The 18,755-nt window shown below is 35.8% G+C and overlaps 1 protein-coding gene across 1 annotated transcript in view; it reads right to left on the bottom strand.

The window, feature by feature from the left end:
* The window catches only part of LOC118195829 (uncharacterized), a 112,779-nt gene that overhangs the window by 55,217 nt on the left and 38,807 nt on the right, over nt 1-18,755 (bottom strand). Inside the window, exon 2 of the mRNA XM_035367165.2 lies at nt 2,087-3,074. Within this exon, the coding sequence (XP_035223056.1) occupies nt 2,087-3,074 (988 nt within the window). The remainder of the gene's footprint in view (nt 1-2,086; nt 3,075-18,755) is intronic.

Below are 18,755 nucleotides of genomic sequence, written 5' to 3'. Positions count from 1 at the left end.
AAAACTTCTGGGGTCTGGACCCTCCCTTTCACAGGCAACTCTAGTCGTTTAAAGCTTTCCTTTCAATCTGTGTCTTCTGGGTACGCGGATGCTTATTTTCAAATTTTCTTTTTGGGCCTTGACCTTCGAGTTTCGATGCGTTAGCTTGATAGTTCTTTCCCCCATATGAGCGATTTCCATTTCTGGTTTCCTCCTTCCTTCGGGTATGTTGAGAATATGTTTCCCCTCTCGCTTTTTCCGCTATTCTGCGATTTTGAAACTTCACCGCCAATTCGAAAAGTTCCTGCAATGTGCTTGGGTTTCTAATTTCAAAGTAGTCTTGGACAGCGGGTAACAATCTTGGTAATATTATTTCAATAATCTCCGCATCGGGTTTTTTTCCATACAGCATATCCGTTAGCTTGATTTTTCGTAAAATAAAGTCCGTCAATTCTGCTGTATCCCGTTGGTAGAAACTGTATAGTTCGGCTTCCAGCCGTGCGCGATCTTTCACTATGGGGAAGGCCTTTACTAACGATTTTTTGAAATTGTCAAATATATATGTCGGGCTTCCAAATTCACCTAGTAGAAATTTTCCTATGTTTTTCCACCATAGCGCGGCCTGTCCTCTTAGTGCTGATGTGGCGATGGCAACTTTTTGTCTTTCAGGCACAGGGTAGAGCTGAAAGTGGTTTTCTAGACCTTCTAAAAATACGGACACCGATTTTTTTTCCGTCGAAATAGACGTTTGGCTTGATTGACGCTCTCAAAGTCTGGACCAGGTATCCAAATCCTTCTAACTGACTTGTCATTTCTTGGTGTTGTCCAGCGGCTTCCATCCAGTTTTCGGCCATTTCAGTTCGATAATTGTTCGGGCGCCAATATAACGTTGCGTGCCTCCAACTTGCATGCAACCAAGAGGTGACTGTGAAAACTTGTATAAAAGATAGAGCCTTGTGAAGGGTTTAAGTCCCTTTTTATTCAACGTAATAAAATTACAATTGCGTGCTCTTGACGCTCACAGACTGTGCCAACTTGGCAGTCAAAATAAAAATAATAACCTGAAAAGAAAGTAAAGACAAGATTTTAACTACGAGGCTCTCTAAAATAACTAACTCACCGCGTTTTACAATACCGCTGCTAATTCAGCAGACTTGAAGCTCACTGGAACGATTACCACTACTTCCCGCCAAGCACATAGGCCGCAACGCGGGGTTCTTCAATTCTCGCTAACTACCTCCGCGCTCGCTAAGAAAGAATATCACACAGAACTCGTTTCCTTCTATTTAAATCAGAATACTTCCGCTGATAATTTGAATGCTTGCGCGTTCTACTAAAATTTAGATATTCTGGCATTGGCAGTTCCAGGGGAAAGTAAGGCTTGACAGGAAAGATAGTTTAAACTTAAAATAAATGTTAGTTAAAATAAATATAAACCCTACAGGTTGCACTGAAACAACCTGGAAAATAAAACCAGCCTTTTACTTTTCATAACAAACCTAACCTGAACTGAAAGTATTTATGAATTAAAACTGAAAAAAAGGATGAAAAAAATTGATACCGATATCAGTATAAACATAATAATAAATTAAAGAACTACATATTACAATAAGAAAGAAGAATAAGAATAAGAATAAGAAATTAATAACTGATTTAGTTGTTTATTAATTTTGTTGAAAATGAGCTGTTCGCTACGTAAATATTTTATTTTCCATAAAACGTTATAATTTTAAGTCTTTTATATAACTTTTTAAATGAATGCACACTTGTGTTACTTCCCGTTCTGTTATTCCCTCCTCTCTAAAATAATTTTCCTCACTTCAGGTTGTAGAGACATCAGGTATTTCTGAAGCAGGAGACGTGAAAAATGTGCAATGCCCTCGCCGGGTCTCGAAACTGGACCTCTCGAATACGCGCCGAGTGTGCTATCATTACACTACGAAGGTATGCAGAAAGGAGGGAGAAAATACCTTAGAATCTGAGCTTATACTCCAAGTTAATACATGTTAATAAATTATGCTGAAACATACATAATTAACGTGGGAAAAAATTTAAGAACTCGAGTCAATAGCAGGTGTTACTGAAGTTAAAGGCGGATATTGCTTACCTTTCAGGGTGAAAGAAAATTGTTCCTCCTTCGCATTAGCCATGTTTTCCACAACCTGAACCTGTATCAATTCCAGTTCGTTGTTGTATAAATCCACAGACCTCAGGCTTGACAAAGGTTTGAAAACCTCATCATGAAGCATCTTAATCTTGTTTGAATTCAACATGAGGCGCTGCAGTTTATCCAAACCCGCGAATGCAGTTCTCGAGATGTAATGTATGAGATTGTTTTTCAAATCGATTTCGAGCAGGTTGGGCATGGACTGGAATATTTTATCGTTAAGAATCTGGATCTGGTTCTTGTACAGGTCAAGGCGTTTCAGGTACCTCAAACCACGAAATGTATACTCAGTCAGATCGGTGATCTGATTGCCCCACAGCTCCAGTTCTTTCAGATTTTGCAGTTCACAAAACGCACAACTTTCGATGCGAGAAATATTATTCCTGTCCAAGAACAGCTGCTCTAGTTCGAGAAGTTCCGTCAGCGATTCGGCTAGTAGCTCCTGGAGACTATTTTCGCTGAGGGCCAGCTTCTTCAGCTTGGGCAACCTGGTGATGGCGTCCCGTTCCAGTCCAGTGATCTCGTTCCTCTCCAGTTCCAAGTCTCGGAGACTTTTCAAATCGGCGATGGCGTTTGATTTCAACGTTCCAAGACTTGCTTCCGTAATAGACAAGGTTCGAAGATAGGACATTTTCTGAACAGCATCTGATGGAATGAATGTCAAGTGAACTGCATCCCCGTATGAACGAAAATTCAAGCTGACGACATCTGAGTATTCAAAAGAGGTCCAAAAGCTGTCATCAGTCTGGATTCTGCTAATAATGTAACAAGTGGCGGTATTTTCCCGACTGATGACATCACAAGTGCAGTAAACTGGAGGTTGAACTTGATCACAAAGATCCGTATGAGTCCGCGATCTGAGAATCAAGGAAAGAAAAGTGAATAACCAAAGCAGCAACTGTGGCCTCTTCTTCGTCGTGTCTGAACCCTGCGGGGGAAAATACAATGAACAATTTAGCATCGTTTGGTAAAGTACAATTCAGCTACGAATATTCGAATTAACTAGAATTATTAACTGGGATTATTCGAATTAATTGGGATTATCTATTTAGATATACAAAAAATCTACATAATTACCTTGCCACATAACTGGCATAACCCCTTACCCCATGCGGGCCATACAATAATTTACTGTAATGCATATTAATTAATTTGACTTTTCTGTCAATCGCATTTTACTTCGAAAGGTGTCATACTTATTTTGTTAAATAGCATTAACAAAATTAAGAATAAGTTTTTATATTCAAGAAAAATATTACATTATATTAAAAAATTTTATGTATTTTTAGTGCAAAAGGGCTTTGTCCCTCAAAGACTACAGTTTTTGCTTTGCGATTTTGCGTTGAATCACTATAAATGTCCGTTTCACTTTTCAAACTGTTGCCACCAAATGTTAGAGTCTTGCATTATATTTGAAGAAATCAAATAATGAAAAATCTCCATAAATATATGTCTGTGTTCTCGCATTGTGATAAAACAACGGTACATAGAGCCATCGAATTTTGAATGACCTCATCCTCCTACGAATATGGGCTCGTGGAAGGCCAAATCTGAAATATGGAATTTGCTTTATTATCGATTTCATATTTTGTAAAACTAACGAATTGTTGCGTAACAAACTCAACTATTTAAAAGCGAGCAATGGCAACACTCTACGGCGGAGAAAATAAACTTTTTTATCTCCAGCGGGCGCGGAACTATGTATCGGAAATTCTAAAGATAGGCTCATTTTAAAATTATTTTGCGACATTGTTACTGAACTGAAGTTAATGGTTTAAGTGCAAAGAACATGATATTTAATAAATAAAGGTAATACACAAAACGTTAAAAAAAGCCCCTTTGGACGTAATTTAAAATCTGAAACCTTTCAGATTTTTATTATTTCCGTTCTAGATTTTTTAGAAAGAAAAATTTGAAACATTCCAATTTTACTTTCTAAAACAATTTAGCGTTCAAGTTGAAGAAGTTTAAGAACGTAGAAGGACGTTCTTTACTAATGTTCAATTTAAAGAAGGAAGATTCTGAGTTTTATATTTTAGTTTTCCATGACTTTCTTCAATATCAGGACGTTATTTCGCGTCTCCGTGGCCAGAACTATTGTTAAATTACTATATATTTTTATAATTTTTAAAGGCAAGACAACACATTTCTTTTCCACGACGGGGGGGGGCGGGACTGTAACAAAAAAATGTTTTTTCTCCCCTTCTTTGCACGATAACAGGAAACTGTAATTTTTAATTCTATTAATAAACTTATTAAATCGATAATAATTTAGTTGCATTATTTAATCTCATCTCTACAATTAAATGAAATAAAGTTTGTAACGAATAAGAATTTTTTGTGTTCTCTTCCTTTTTTTCCCTAATTCATTTAGAAAAACAAGAACCTGGCTTAAAATGTATATTTTATACAACTATAATAAAATGAAAATAAGAAATCGGAGTGAAAAAAGGTGAAATATTGATATCGTTTAAATAATAATTTTAAATGAAAAAAGGTATTGATTTTTTAAAGTTATTTTATTAAATTTTATATTAGAAAAGGCAGTGTGTGCAGTGAACGCAGTCAGCTGACCAACATTACACTGTTAACTGTCGCAATATTTTTTTTTAAACTCGGTATGCCATTTATATTTGATAAGTAATTTGATGAAAATATTTTTTTTAATTTGGTATACCATTTATATTTTACATGTAATTTGATGAAAATATTTTTTTTAATTCGGTATGCCATTTATATTTGATGAAAATATTTTTTTAAATTCGGTATGCCATTTATATTTGATATGTAATTTGATGAAAATATTTTTTTAATTCGGTATGCCATTTATATTTGATATGTAATTTGATGAAAATATTCTTCTAATTCGGTATGCCATTTATATTTGATATGTAATTTGATGAAAATATGCGGTTGATGAAGATATGCGGATTGGCTTCGGATATCTTTTACCCATAAAATTCGTTATTGCTTGAGTTTTAAAAAGGGTTTTAGTTGATTTTTTTGCTCTTTTGGCGTGCTTGTTCGCAAAGTTTATACGAACTATTAATCCCCTAAAATACTAACTCGGTATTTAAAAAACACTGAAAAATATAAAAATGTTTAATTTATTTTTGTTTTAAAGTTCTGGACGATTTGTAAAGGAATTTAAAATAGAATCCTCAATTTTAAAACTTTTATTCTGCAAAACAAGTAAGATGTTATTTGTTTATTAGCGTTTGTTTATTAACATATGTAATAACGTTTGCTTTCTGTTAATGCGTTTTCAACAAAAATGATGTCTGGCTAGCCTAATGCTGAGGGCACATTAGTGGTAAGGTTGGAGCATCTTGGGCGATAGAAATGAATCAAGATCACAAGAGTTTGGTGTTTATTCAAGAGTGATTGGTAAATATGAAGAACAGTTCCGGAACGTCAAACAAACGACAGGTTAATATTAAACAGATTTTAGAAAGCAAATACGTTCCAGAAAAACAATCAGAGAAGGCGTTTGAACCAACTAAATGAAACTGAAGAAAGCAGAACTGAAAGACAGCAGCAAAAACAATCACAAGAAAACCAGCGAAGATTGGCTGGATCCTGGCTAAAATGACAAGAAAAAAAGCTGGTCACCTTATTAAAAAAAAACTAACCACTAAACTGAGAATTTTAAAGACATGCTGCAGTCAAACATTTTGCGATTGTTAAGTCATCAATTTGTGAATCCAAAACACTATATGACCTGCCCACATACTAAAATCGATACGATATTTATACATAAGATATAGTATGTGTACATGAGAACGCACAGTTATCATTGTCCACTGTATGAAACACTAGAATACGCAAGACCAGGGATTCCCAACCCTATACCCGCGGGCACCATGGCGCCCTCCGCGCCGATCGTTTAACGTGTGCCTGCCACTGTGCGATTACAATTAAAATGTTGCAATAAATTCAATGTAATAATATGTGATAATATCACTAAAGTCTATGTGATTCAATAATTCTATGTTTCAGTAAATTCAATATGTTCTTTCAATAAAATTCTATGTGAAAGTTTTCTCATTCTTAATGAAACAGAAATTGCGCCAACACAGATACCAGCACAATGCGACCGATCTTTCTCTCCCCAATTTTTTTTTTTTTTTTTTTGTGTGTGTGCATGTATTATTAATATTAACGTTATCCAAGTATAAATTGACCTTGAAAAGTAAATGGTGTCCGCCGTCTAGAATGTGCTCTTAGGGACAGACAAAACAGTTGGGTGCCCTTGCGCTAGATGAATAAGTGTGGTACTAACACTATGAACATGCGCCGCCCAACCGGTATAGAGGTTAGCATGGATGACTGCCGTGCGGATGGACCCGGATTCGAATCCTGGAAAAGACATGGATGTTTGTATAGTGTAGATACGGCATGTCGGCACTCTAAATATGAGGCCAGCCGAATGTCCTCTCGTGTAGTTTGGTGGAAGGGGAGAGGGGTGGAGGACCCGTCAGCCCCTGGGGTGCTCTCCATTAAAATTAGGGGCGCAACTGAGCTAATTCGCACTGTTACTTGTATGGTGCTCAAGGCTGTTGCATACGACAGACGTATCTTACGAAGAATTTTGAGGGCTTGGGCTTATATTACTGTCAGACAAATGAGCATAAGTAACAAAAACATAAACATGCAAACCACGTTTAGTTTAAATATCCGATGTAAATTTTGTGTGCTTTTCTAACCTTCCGCATTGGATGCTGTGAGCGAAATCTGCGTGAAAAATGCTTTAAAGGAGATGAAGAAGGAAATACCAATAGCTGAGTTTCAACGAAGTTGTATAACAGGGCTACGAGAAGGCAGGTTTTCTTTTCGCGATACTTGTAGAAAGACTTGTAGGGATGCATCCACTTGCATATGGTGCTGGCAGCAAGGTTCACGGGAAGGTCAAGAAAGCTAGAGTTTAGTCGCTCATATACCACCGCTCAAAGACAAGACCGCCATATTCGTCGTATATCTGTGGCGCATCGTACTACATCTGCAGCAGGCATTCGAGCTTTTGTTAGCACCAAAGTGACACAGCAAACTGTAACAAATCGATTATTTGAGGGACAGCTCTGAGCCACACGCCCTGTAATGGATATTCCACCAACTCCAGATCACTGCCACCTGCGACTTCGGTTGAGTCAAGCCAAAGCTCTATGGAGGGCAGAGATCTATCGGCTTCTGAGATGACAGCCGTTTCTGTCATGATGATTGTATGATGGTTAGGAGGACAGGATAACGCTCGTTCTCATACCGCTGCTATCACCTAACGTGCTCTACAGAGTGTCGACATGTTAACATAGTCTGATCACCTGATCCTTCTCCCGTCAAGCATGAACGTTACATGATTGGATGACAAATCCAGCGTCATCCACAACCAGTAGGGACCGTTGCTGATTTGAATGACCAAGTGCAACTGGCACGGATCCCTCCTATCCCACAAAGAGACGCGCAGCACCTGTACGACAAAATGGATTCGCGCTGCATAAATTAATCCATGATTTTGCATATAACATCATGGATTAATTTACCACATTTCACATTTGAAATGGATCTTCTCTAGTTTAACTTTTGCCAATGAAACATTAATGAAATAACAATTTTGCCAATTTTGAAATAACATTTGAAATGGATCTTCTCTAGTTTAACTTTTGCCAATGAAACATTAATGAAATAACAATTTTGCCTACATTTCATTCCTTTAGACTGATTTCTTCTTGGCGTTGGGATTCCATTTTCCATTAGTGTAATTAAGAACGAGCCATCAAGTTTAAAAACAAATCAGATTTTATTTACCAAACGATCAAACGAAAGTGATTGTTTACTTACCTCATTGCTATTCCACCAATTTTACCTCTTAATATGGATTTGGTGGGAGATCATATTGTTACGAATTTTGCATTTAGATAGCTAATTTTAGCAGAATTATAATTAAAAATGTTTTATTTTTCTGTGTAAATGTAGCGCGAGACAAATTTTAATAGAAAGCTATGCCGGAAAGGTAAGAATACTGGAGCACGCGTATTTGACATTTGAGTAAATGGGTATCTCAGTAATTTGCACTGAAATTGAATAAACGTAATTGACCACTATGTTAGATGTCACCGTAATTCCATCCTCTTAATGTTTTCCAGAAATCTCGAGAAGCAGAAATTACAAGAAATTTTTCGCGACTAGTTGAAATCTATAAAAGGCCGGAGAGAGGGCGTCTGAGTTCAGTCTGTTGCTGCGAGTTGTTATTTTCGCGTGAATTGAGAAATCCGAGTTGGATTTCTCTTTAGATAGATACACTTTGCATTGCTTCGTATTTTAACGTTTTTAGTAGTTTGAAGTATAATTACTGATTGCACTGCGTGATATTGTGTGAACACTTGTACGAATACTTCTAGCGTTTTGATATATTTCGTTAGATAAGGATAAATTTTATTGACCTATTATCGGATTTCTGCATTCAATCTATTGCCAACACGTACGCATGTAAGAATGTGCTACCCAAAACAGATTTTTTATTTCAGTACTAAGCCAATAACGCTTTATGATTTGGAATTATTTAATTTCAATTAAGCTTTGTATCTACTGGCTAATTATGAATATTAAATTATTATTCAATCAAGAATTATGTAAATGTCTGGCATCATTAGCGTTCTTCATGAATCATATGACATGGATTAACTTCATGAAAGGGTTTGAAGTTCCGTGCGATTTATTATAAGAAGTTGCAATTTCTAGAATGGAAATGAGAAATAGACAAATTATTGCAAACTAAAGTTTAAATATTAATCTACATGGTTTTAGCTTACATATACATATATTTAAAATCATTTACATTTACATTATTTTTGGCGCAAAATTAAAAAGAAATTTAAAAAATTTTTACATTACTCCCAAAAGGAGAGTTTTTTAACGTTTTGTGAGTTTTTAACGCATTTATTACCTTCTAAAAATGCTTACATAAATTATCTTTCTTTATTAAATACCATATTCTTCGCACTTAAACCATAAAATTTAATTCAACAGCAATATCGCAAATTAATTTTAAAATGAGCATATCTTTAGAATTTCTGATACACAGTCTCGCGCGCTAGAGATAAAAATGTTTTTTTCTTTCCCTCCCCCCGTACAGTGTTGTCATTGCTCGCCTTGAAATCGTTCAGTTTGTTAATCAAAAATTCGTTAAAGGTTTACAAAATATGAAATAGGTAATAAAACAAATTCCAAATTTGGGTTTCCAGATGCCCATATTCGGGAGAAAACGTATGTTATTCAAACTTTGATGATTCTAGGTACCGTTGTTTTATCACAGTGCGAGAAACATACATATATTTATGCCGATTCTTCATTATTTAATTACTTTAAATCAAATATTACAGGACTGTAATATTTGATGGTAACAGTTTGAAAAGTGAACCGGCATTTAAAGTTATCAACGCAAAATGCCAAAACGAAATGAACAGCCCTTCTGAGCTACCGTTTGGAGTAAAAACTTCGACCATGTTACGTGCAATGTATCTCTAAAGCTTAAAGAAATATTACAGCACCTTATAATCTTTTTATGTAATTTAAATGAAAGAAAAAATTAAAAGCATGAATTAATAAATAGCCTAATTTCATTTAAATAAATTTAGAAAGATCCAGCCAGGTAAATGGAAGTTCCGGATAACTCTACTTAAATGTCCCAGCGTCATTTAAATCGCTTCCCGGACATCGGGTTTGGGAGGGAGAGGAGATTGTCTGGAGGGGGCTCGTGCCAAACGATACGACGTCTGTGGCGGAGGTCCAAGAAGAAGTGTCACGCGCGCGTGTAATGAATCGTAAAATTTGAGATGCTGATTTTCACGATAAAAGATTTCCTGCAACATTTTTAGACGCGCGTCTCGGAAGACAGTTAAATCATTATTACCCGCGAAGTGCCTTTTTCACCACGGTTCCAAAAAGGAGTTGAAAATAGTTTGAAGAAAAGAAAAGATGAGTGGAAAACTTCCAACTTCGTCGAAGGGAATGCGGGGGGGGGGGGATAAAAGTGACGATACCACTCTCGAAATATGTTTCATTTTCCACGTCCAAGTTAAATACAGATGAAGTATGTCATAAAAGCGCCAGAGTAATATCACGTGCGAGTGATGCAGATCGTGTTAGGAATTTCTAGCTATTTTTACGCATTTATTATCTTCTAAAAATGCTTACATAAACTAAATTTCTATGTTTAGAATACTTCCTCTTCCATTCTTCGTACTCATTAAGAAGGAAACAAATAAATATATACTATTGTTAGGAATTTTGAATTTAAATAAGTAATTTGTTTAGAATTATAATTAAAATTGTTGTACTTCCCCGTGGAATACGGCGCGAGACAAATTTTTAGAGAAGGCTCTGCCGGAATAGTAAGAACACAGTGGCACATGCATTTAACATTGAGTAAATGGATATCCTGGTAATTCGTAATTAAATTGAATAAATGTAATTGACCACTATACTAGCTGTAACCGTAATTCCACACTCTTTTTGCTTTCCGAGGATCTCAAGAAGCAGAAAGTACAAGCAATATCTCGCGCGTCCGGTTGAAAACTATTTAAGGCCGAAGAGAGAGCGTCTGCTCTCACTTGCTTAGTTATTGCTGTTACGAGTTGTTTAATTCCGCGTGAACTGAGATATCCGAGTAGCTTTCTCTTTAGATGCGCTTTGCATTGCATTGTATTTAATGTTTTAGTAGTTTGAAGTATAACCACTGATTATTACTGTATGATATTGTGAACACTTGCACGAATATCTGAGAAAAATTCCAGCGTTTTGTTATTTTTCTTGTGATAAATATAAATTTTATCAACCTATTATCGGACTTGTGCATTCAATATATTACGGACCCGTACGCACGCAAACAGAGTTTAAAACAATTTTTATTGATTAAAATAAAGCTGAAAATATTAATAAAAGTCAGCTGGAAATTATTAATTAAATGCATTTTTATTTATCTATCAAATTCATTGTTAAAATCAGCTTAAACTCAGCGTCAAGCTCTGCTCGCTCGCGACCTAGATCGACAGTCTTTAGCGAGAGGTTTGCTTTTGCGCTGCAAGTCGATCATGATTTTACATAAGTTGGATATAAAAATAGTGGCAACTCTGTCGTATCGTGAAAGATCTCCACTACATGGCACAAGTGCTTTCCTAAAATTCTTTCTTCTTAATTTAATCAGATTATTAAATTAAACTACAGTAAACTGCGAGGTCGATCATGATAGTTCGTCACCGGTAACCTACATGCTAATCGTTATTGGCTGGCAGTCAGTCATAGCTCAGCAAGGTATCTAAGTTTAGAAAATTAATTATTATAATTATTAAACTAAAATATATGAATTACTGTCAAAATAACTTGCATTACTGGCCTAGGAGTCGACAGCTGTCACCGATGTCGGGTTCTGCAATATTTCGTGCATTGCCTAGGCACGTAGAGAATAAATGCTTTTTAAAGTAAGGTAACGTACCGTAACGCTCCAAAATCTCTGAAAAGACTCCTAAGAACGGTTCTAATATCAAAATACGTGTATTTTACTCTAATATTTATAATGTTTAATAATAGATATAAGTATGTAAGATTACTTGTTTTGCATAATATTAAAACTTATCTTAGGACCACATTCTCGCCCAAAAATTCGTAACAAAAAGTAAATTTATGACATTTTTCATAAAAAAAACCTTACAAATCTGAATATGTTTTAATGTAATATTTTTTAACTTTCCAAGATTTTATTTTGAACACCTATTTCAACAAATATAAAACTGCAGGAAACAAAATACAAAACTCATCTTCAGACTGAAATCAAGTCAATGCGAGAGTGATAAGAAATGAAGGAACTGTGCAAGGCTCTAACAGAAAAGTACAATGTTGCCTCGCACACGAACATCCACATAATATGTAGAGTCATTAGGATTTTTTGAAGCAGGATGACGAGAAAAATTAACACTGCCCACTGCCCTCGCCGGGACTCGAACCTGAGCCTATCGAATACGCGCCGGTTACGCTACCGTTACACCACGAAGGCATGCAGAAAGGAGGGAGAAAATACATTATATAACCCCCTTTTAAAGGGCGACTGGGGATTAGGGAAGACCAATCGCCAAATCCTGGTGGTAAAGACACATCATCCACCACCTTTTAGTTCAGGTGCTACTGTAGAGTCATTAGGTTCTTTCGATGCCCTCGCCGGGACTCGAATCTGGACCTCTCGAATACGAGCCAAGTGTCTCGACCTCTCGAATACGAGCCAAGTGTGCTACCGTTACACCACGAAGGCATACAGAAAACTGGGGATTAGGGAAGGCCAATCGCCAAATCCTGATGGTGAAGAATCTTCATCCACCACCTTTTAGTTTAGGCGCCAATAAATATATAGGTTATTTTGATGGAAGAAACATGAAAAATGAGCAATGCCATCGCAGGCACTCGAACCTGGACCTCTCGAATACGTGCCAAGTGTACTACCGTTACATCACGAAAGCACACAGATAGGAGAGAGAAAACGAACCACACGGATTTTGGCACATATTAAACATAGAGCTAAATCTGTTTTGCTTTCTGCTTTAAAGGCGCACAAATACAGGGGAAAAAAATAGTCTGCGCGTGAATACCAATGACGAGCAGGGAGTGGGGACACAAAGGTATTTCTGAATATTATATTTCCACTGAAGGGATTTTCACGGCCTCCTTAATCAGGAACATTTGCAGCGTTACTGTACCGAATAAAAGATATATCTATCGCCATATACTACAGACCTCATACAGGTTAGGTTAGCAGATTAAAGCAAAGGAAACATCTAGATAAAGGTTTTTCTTGAGAAAATCGGCTCATATTTATGTCACACATTGGGAAAAGCCAGGAATTCGGACTACAAGTGTTCAGAGGTCTTATTCATTTAACCAATAGTGCGCGAAATGATACAGAATTGTCTGGTTTTCCCGACGCATTTCCAGTCAATGTATAATTGTTTTTACACTTGAATCTAGTTCCTTTTCTCAATTTTTAATGCAAGCTAATTAAGTTATCTCATCCCCAAGCATGGGCTTAATAGCGGCGTTCCATTCTCGCACTGTAACATGAATATCAGGGAAGTATTTAGAGCATAGAACAGAGAAGGAAAATTTATTTACTTTAACTAACTATTTTTTCTTTTGTGGTATAAAAATAGTAAGCATAGAACAGAGAAGGAAAATTTATTTACTTTAACTAACTATTTTTTCTTTTGTGGTATAAAAATAGTAATCTCCCTGCACTGCGTCATTGCGCGTTTAATCCATGTCATATGACTCTTACATAATTCTAGTGATGTAAATGGAACTAAAACTCAAAAAGCAAATAGTAATTTTACAGCAGTATTAATTATCCAATCAAAATGCATTGAGAACCAAAAACTAAACTCAGTCTGAATTACGATTTCACTCAGAGCATAATGCACTTGCTTTGACCTAGTTGGACTGCAGTCTGTCCGTTCCTTCTCTCTTACTGCAAATTTATCTATAATGTAAATTTTTTGGGATAGGTAAATTAATGTGCCAACTTGATTGTGGCCACAACATGTTTACTGAAACAAAAGTTGAATTAAATCTACCTTAACTGCAAATTTCTTATTCATTGTGAATTGACATTTCAGCATTCTACGACATCAAATTTCTCGCTCTTCATTAATAGATTCAACCACCTGTGTTCTACTACAGAATCTATTACATATATATATATATATATATATCTATTTTTATCTGATTTTGTTTGTTTTATGTTTTAACTTGTTACTTGGTTTGATTTTCATATGTATTAATTTTTCAAGTGGCACATCCATAGGTATTTTACTGTATTTTTTGCCATTACTAGTTTCCAACGCTAAGTATTTTACTGTGTTTTTTTCTTTTCTCGTGTAGCATATTTCTCACCCTTCTATGAAATTGTTTTTTAAAATGTGTTGAACTTTTTGGAGCCACAGCTCCTGGTAACTTTTAGGCGAGCTTACTACAATTTCTAATTTACTTATTTTGCAGCATATTGCGCAAAATGTTATCTAGACCAAATTGGTCATACAGTATTGTACTAACTACCTTGCTTGTTATATATATATAATTACAAAACGATTAAGAAAAATACATTTATATATAAACACGCCTATTATTTTCGCGCATTAAGCTGCTGAAAAATTATCAGCAAAGACATGAAATAAGAAATTTGGAACTAATTTTTCACACAGACCAAAAGTTGAAATTCATAATTAATAAATTTCAAATAATCCTGTAAATGCAACAAAGAATTTAAAATTTCAATTTTTGGCGTTTTTTAATTTAAATGTTTGCTCTTTGTGAAAAATTAATTCTAAATTTCTTATTTTATGTCTTTACTTATATATATATATATCAGCTTTATAATTTAATTTAGCAATTTTTAATTTGGGTATTTCCTCTCTGTATTCATTTTCTAGACTGTGCCATTTATAGATTAATCTATGCCGCATGGCTTGCGTAACGCTGATAACGTAATTAATTCGGAACTTGGACCAAAAATTTTGAGAACTGAAACCTTTCTAACGTAAACCAAAACCTTCTCTTGGTGAGCTTCCATATTGGATTAATTGCGCAATCTTACATCTACCTCTGTGCCGCTTGAACGCAATTTCATTGTGCTCTCTTTCTATGCTAACAGTATCAAAATTGTAAATATTCTGGAAATAGGCATGATAACAGTGCCAAGTAAATTGCGGCCACAAATGTCAATAGAAATAAATATGATATTTAATCTTACTCGGGTGCTACGTTTCCTAGCCATTACGGATTCAACATTTTAGCATTCTACGCCATCAGCATTATGACGTCTTTTTTCTCTTTTTCATCACACATATATACATATTGTTGCGTTTCTACGGGTTCGTAAATTTGCAGCGAAGACGACAACACTTGATGAATTATCAAAACACGATTTATTTGCCAGTATTATTCAGGACTACTCCAAAAACACGTTTACAGGCGTCGAAAAACTACGACAAATACGCTGAAACAATCAGGAACACAATCTTGAAGTTATCAAGTTATAACGGTGAAGACAGCTTCACGACAAAGCACTAGAGTACAGCTCTCAACTCGGTTCGCTCGTTCTCGGAACTTAACGTACTCTCGAGACTCTCCACGCTACAACTCGCGATGCACTTGATACACTCGATAACCTCAACGATGCACACTCTCAATACACTAACTCGCGATACTCTGACGAGACACCCTCACGATGCACTAACTCGCGATACATTCGACGACTAACTCGACACTAGACTAGTACTCCGAGTACAAGCAGGGTTTATATAGCTTTTTGGCTTGCCTTCAAAAACACTCTGGGCCAAACCGGTAAGAATTCGTTCCAGAATGTTCTCTATCCGTCTATGGCATATCGCCAATTTTGTGCCAAATCTGGCAACCCTGTCTTCTCTTGCCATTTTCTGGCGACCCTTAACCCGCCTTGCGGGGAAGCTATCTTACCGCAGCTGGAAATTTCGTAACAATGTATAACATTATAATTAGTTTAAAGAGAAGTTAGCCACAATAATATCAAATACCTTTAACAGGACTTTTCCACACCGCTTTTAGGCACACGTTTATTTCTTATTCTCATATACGAAAAGTATTTTGTTTTCCAAGGCCACTTGCAGTTTTGCAAATAGCCTTGTATTAATCATACAGTATATGATGTAAGAACACAGCTCTTTTGTTTGATATTACGGTACTGTACACGTATTTTAAAACCTTTTTGGCATTTTATTCTAAATGTGATCTAAAGTTACACTTTATTGTACAATATAGGTTTTTTTTAATTATTTAAGGGAGGATTTAATTTGTATTGTACAAAATAAATCCTCCAATATATACATATTTATTGTACAATATAGGTTTTTTTTTAATTATTTAAGGGAGGATTGTACCTGTTGAACACACTTTTTGGAGGGGAGGATTTAATTTTATTTATCAGACTATCCCATTGTCTGACGGACATGTGACTGTGATGACGCGCAGAGCCTCGAGGGCTATCTGCCTATAGGGAGGGATGCTTTCGTGGAGGACTTTCTACGGGAAACTAGCTCGTATACACGTTACACATGGGGAAAACCACGAAAACACCCATGCAGCCTGCCCGTTCGCGGGATTCAAACCGCGGACTGCTGTCTGACGGACAAGAGAAACTAATTACTAAAGGAGATAGATAATTGAGTTTTCACTGCAGTTTATTATTTTATAGCATTTTTAATTTTATGTAAATAAACGCTGGAGATGTGAGAACGAAATGAGGTGTTGATATGGGCTTAACTCACTGGACCTTGCAGACATTTCTTGATTCCTCTGCAACTTGACAACACTTTCCGATGATTGTAGAAAACATATTTCCTAAGACCATACGACCAAGTTTTCTAGATCGTCTGCCTAGATAACAGCATAAATAGAGCAGTTCTTTGCAGCATGACAACACTTTTCGATGATTATAGAAAACGTATTTCCTAGACAATAAGAACGATTTTTTCTAAATTCTCTGCGTAGATAACAGCATCAATACAGCAGTTTAGAGACACCGAAGTCATACGAGATTTAATGTACTCTGTATATTGAAGTTCTGGTATTCAGTGATTTCTTGAGCATTCATGTGATGTTTAACTTTTGTTCAGTGAGCGATCTAGCAACTTTATTACGTATTTTAACCAAGAAATTGTTGACCCTCCAGTAATCCTGCTTTTTCAGCCTTGAATTTGCGATATTCGTTCTTTTGCTACCTGTGGTGGTATTAAGTGGTATTACTGCAATATCTGTCAGTCGGATCTTTTTCATTTATGAAAAATTATTATCCTTTGAATGTGCTATAAAAGGCTTAATTGTATCTGGCTTGTTGCTTCAGCAAATCTTTATGACCCATTAACATCTAATAATATTTTCCAGACTTAATGCAGGATGTCGAAAAGAGACGAACCCTGCGTGGGTTTTAAAAAACGGTGTTATTGAAAGCCATCCAACCAAAATGCCAACAAGAAGACAGAAATGCTTTTGTTTATGTTTCATAAATCGTCCAGCAATGCGTCCTCGTCTGATGCGTTCTAATTTACAGCCCTAATGCGTTAGGTATAGAAAGGGCTTCTAATGGCCCGATGAATCGGGTCCCTTTGAAGCCTGCCGCGAATTTTTACTAAGCACGCGCACGAGGTGCCATCTAGCAAATACTGATGGTGAGTGAGTCAGTTCATCAGGTGTGCTTGCGAAGTTTCGCGGAAGACTTTATGCGGATGTTCTGGAATGTAGCCAGGACAGAAGAGAAGGTGGAGTTGTCTCATTTGCACAGAAATAAATGCTTTGTCTTGTATTATTGCTGAACCATGAATGAAGGGTTAACTAGCATAAATATACAAATGAACCCAGATAAGAAGTTTTCCTCAATCAGAATTCTGATTTTTAAAGTTAAAAAAAAATTCAAAAGATGCGCAAAGTTTTTTTATAGCAGTACATTTTCGCGCGTTCTGTTTCCGTGCATAAGACGTCTAATTGCCTAACACGGAGAATTTATATTTTTAAGAATAAAAAAAAAATCCGTTTAATAAGAATAAAACAAAAAATTCGTTTTCAACATTTTTTGCCCAACTGGGAGTAAGGCCCAAAGGGTTATTAGCCTCAAAACGGCATTTTGCGTTGGTTCACTTTTCAAACTGTTGCCACTAAATATTATCGCCATGTATTTACACTTAAAGAAAGTAAATAATGAAGAATCTGCATGAATGTTTCCCACATTGTTAAAAAACAACGGTACCTAGAGTCATCGAATTTTGAATAACGTAGTCCTCCAAGCGAACATGGGCACTTGGAAGACGGAATTTTGAATTTCGAATTTGTTTTATTATCTATTTAAAATTTTGTAAAAACTTTAACGAATATCTGATTAACAAACTCGGCGATTTCAAAGCGAGCAATGGGAACACTGTATGGAAAAAAAAAAACATTCTAATCTCCAGAGCGCGAGACTATGTATCAGAAATTCTAATGATATGCTGTTTTTAAATATTTTGTGATATTACTGTTCAATTGAATTTTATGTGGTTTAAGTGCGAATAACATCATGTTTAATAAATAAAGGTAACACACAAAACGTTAAAAAAAACGCCCTTTTGGGCGCAATATATATATAAAAAAAAAAAAAAGAAAGAAAGAAACGAAAAGAAAAAGAAAAAATTTATTTGCTTCTAAGATAAAAAATTTTTTACGTTTCCGACGATTCACCGATTTCTTGCAGTCTACCACTACAATTATCGATATAGGTTGCGATGGGAAATATCTACTCGCGCGCCGAATGATTCCAGAAGATTTCACACGGTACTAAATTGATACATTCCGGAGTCATGTTCTGATGACGTCAGTTAAGTAATCGATAAAATTATTTAATATAGAAATGTTAATAGGTTTCACATTACATAAATGCAATAATTTATATCGATGACTTGAGGATTTGAATTCAACAACTGCATATATACTTATTAAGAGAAAACGGAGGAGAAACTGCAGTCGTGGCCGTTGATTTTGTGATAAGGTTACATAAAAGAAGAAGAGACTG

This window comes from Stegodyphus dumicola, chromosome 6 (assembly GCF_044657685.1).
Source record: "Stegodyphus dumicola isolate Sdum_Otavi_A_Nest chromosome 6, ASM4465768v1".
NCBI classification, from domain to species: Eukaryota; Metazoa; Arthropoda; class Arachnida; order Araneae; family Eresidae; genus Stegodyphus; species Stegodyphus dumicola.
This window is presented reverse-complemented; position numbering and strand designations above follow the sequence as displayed.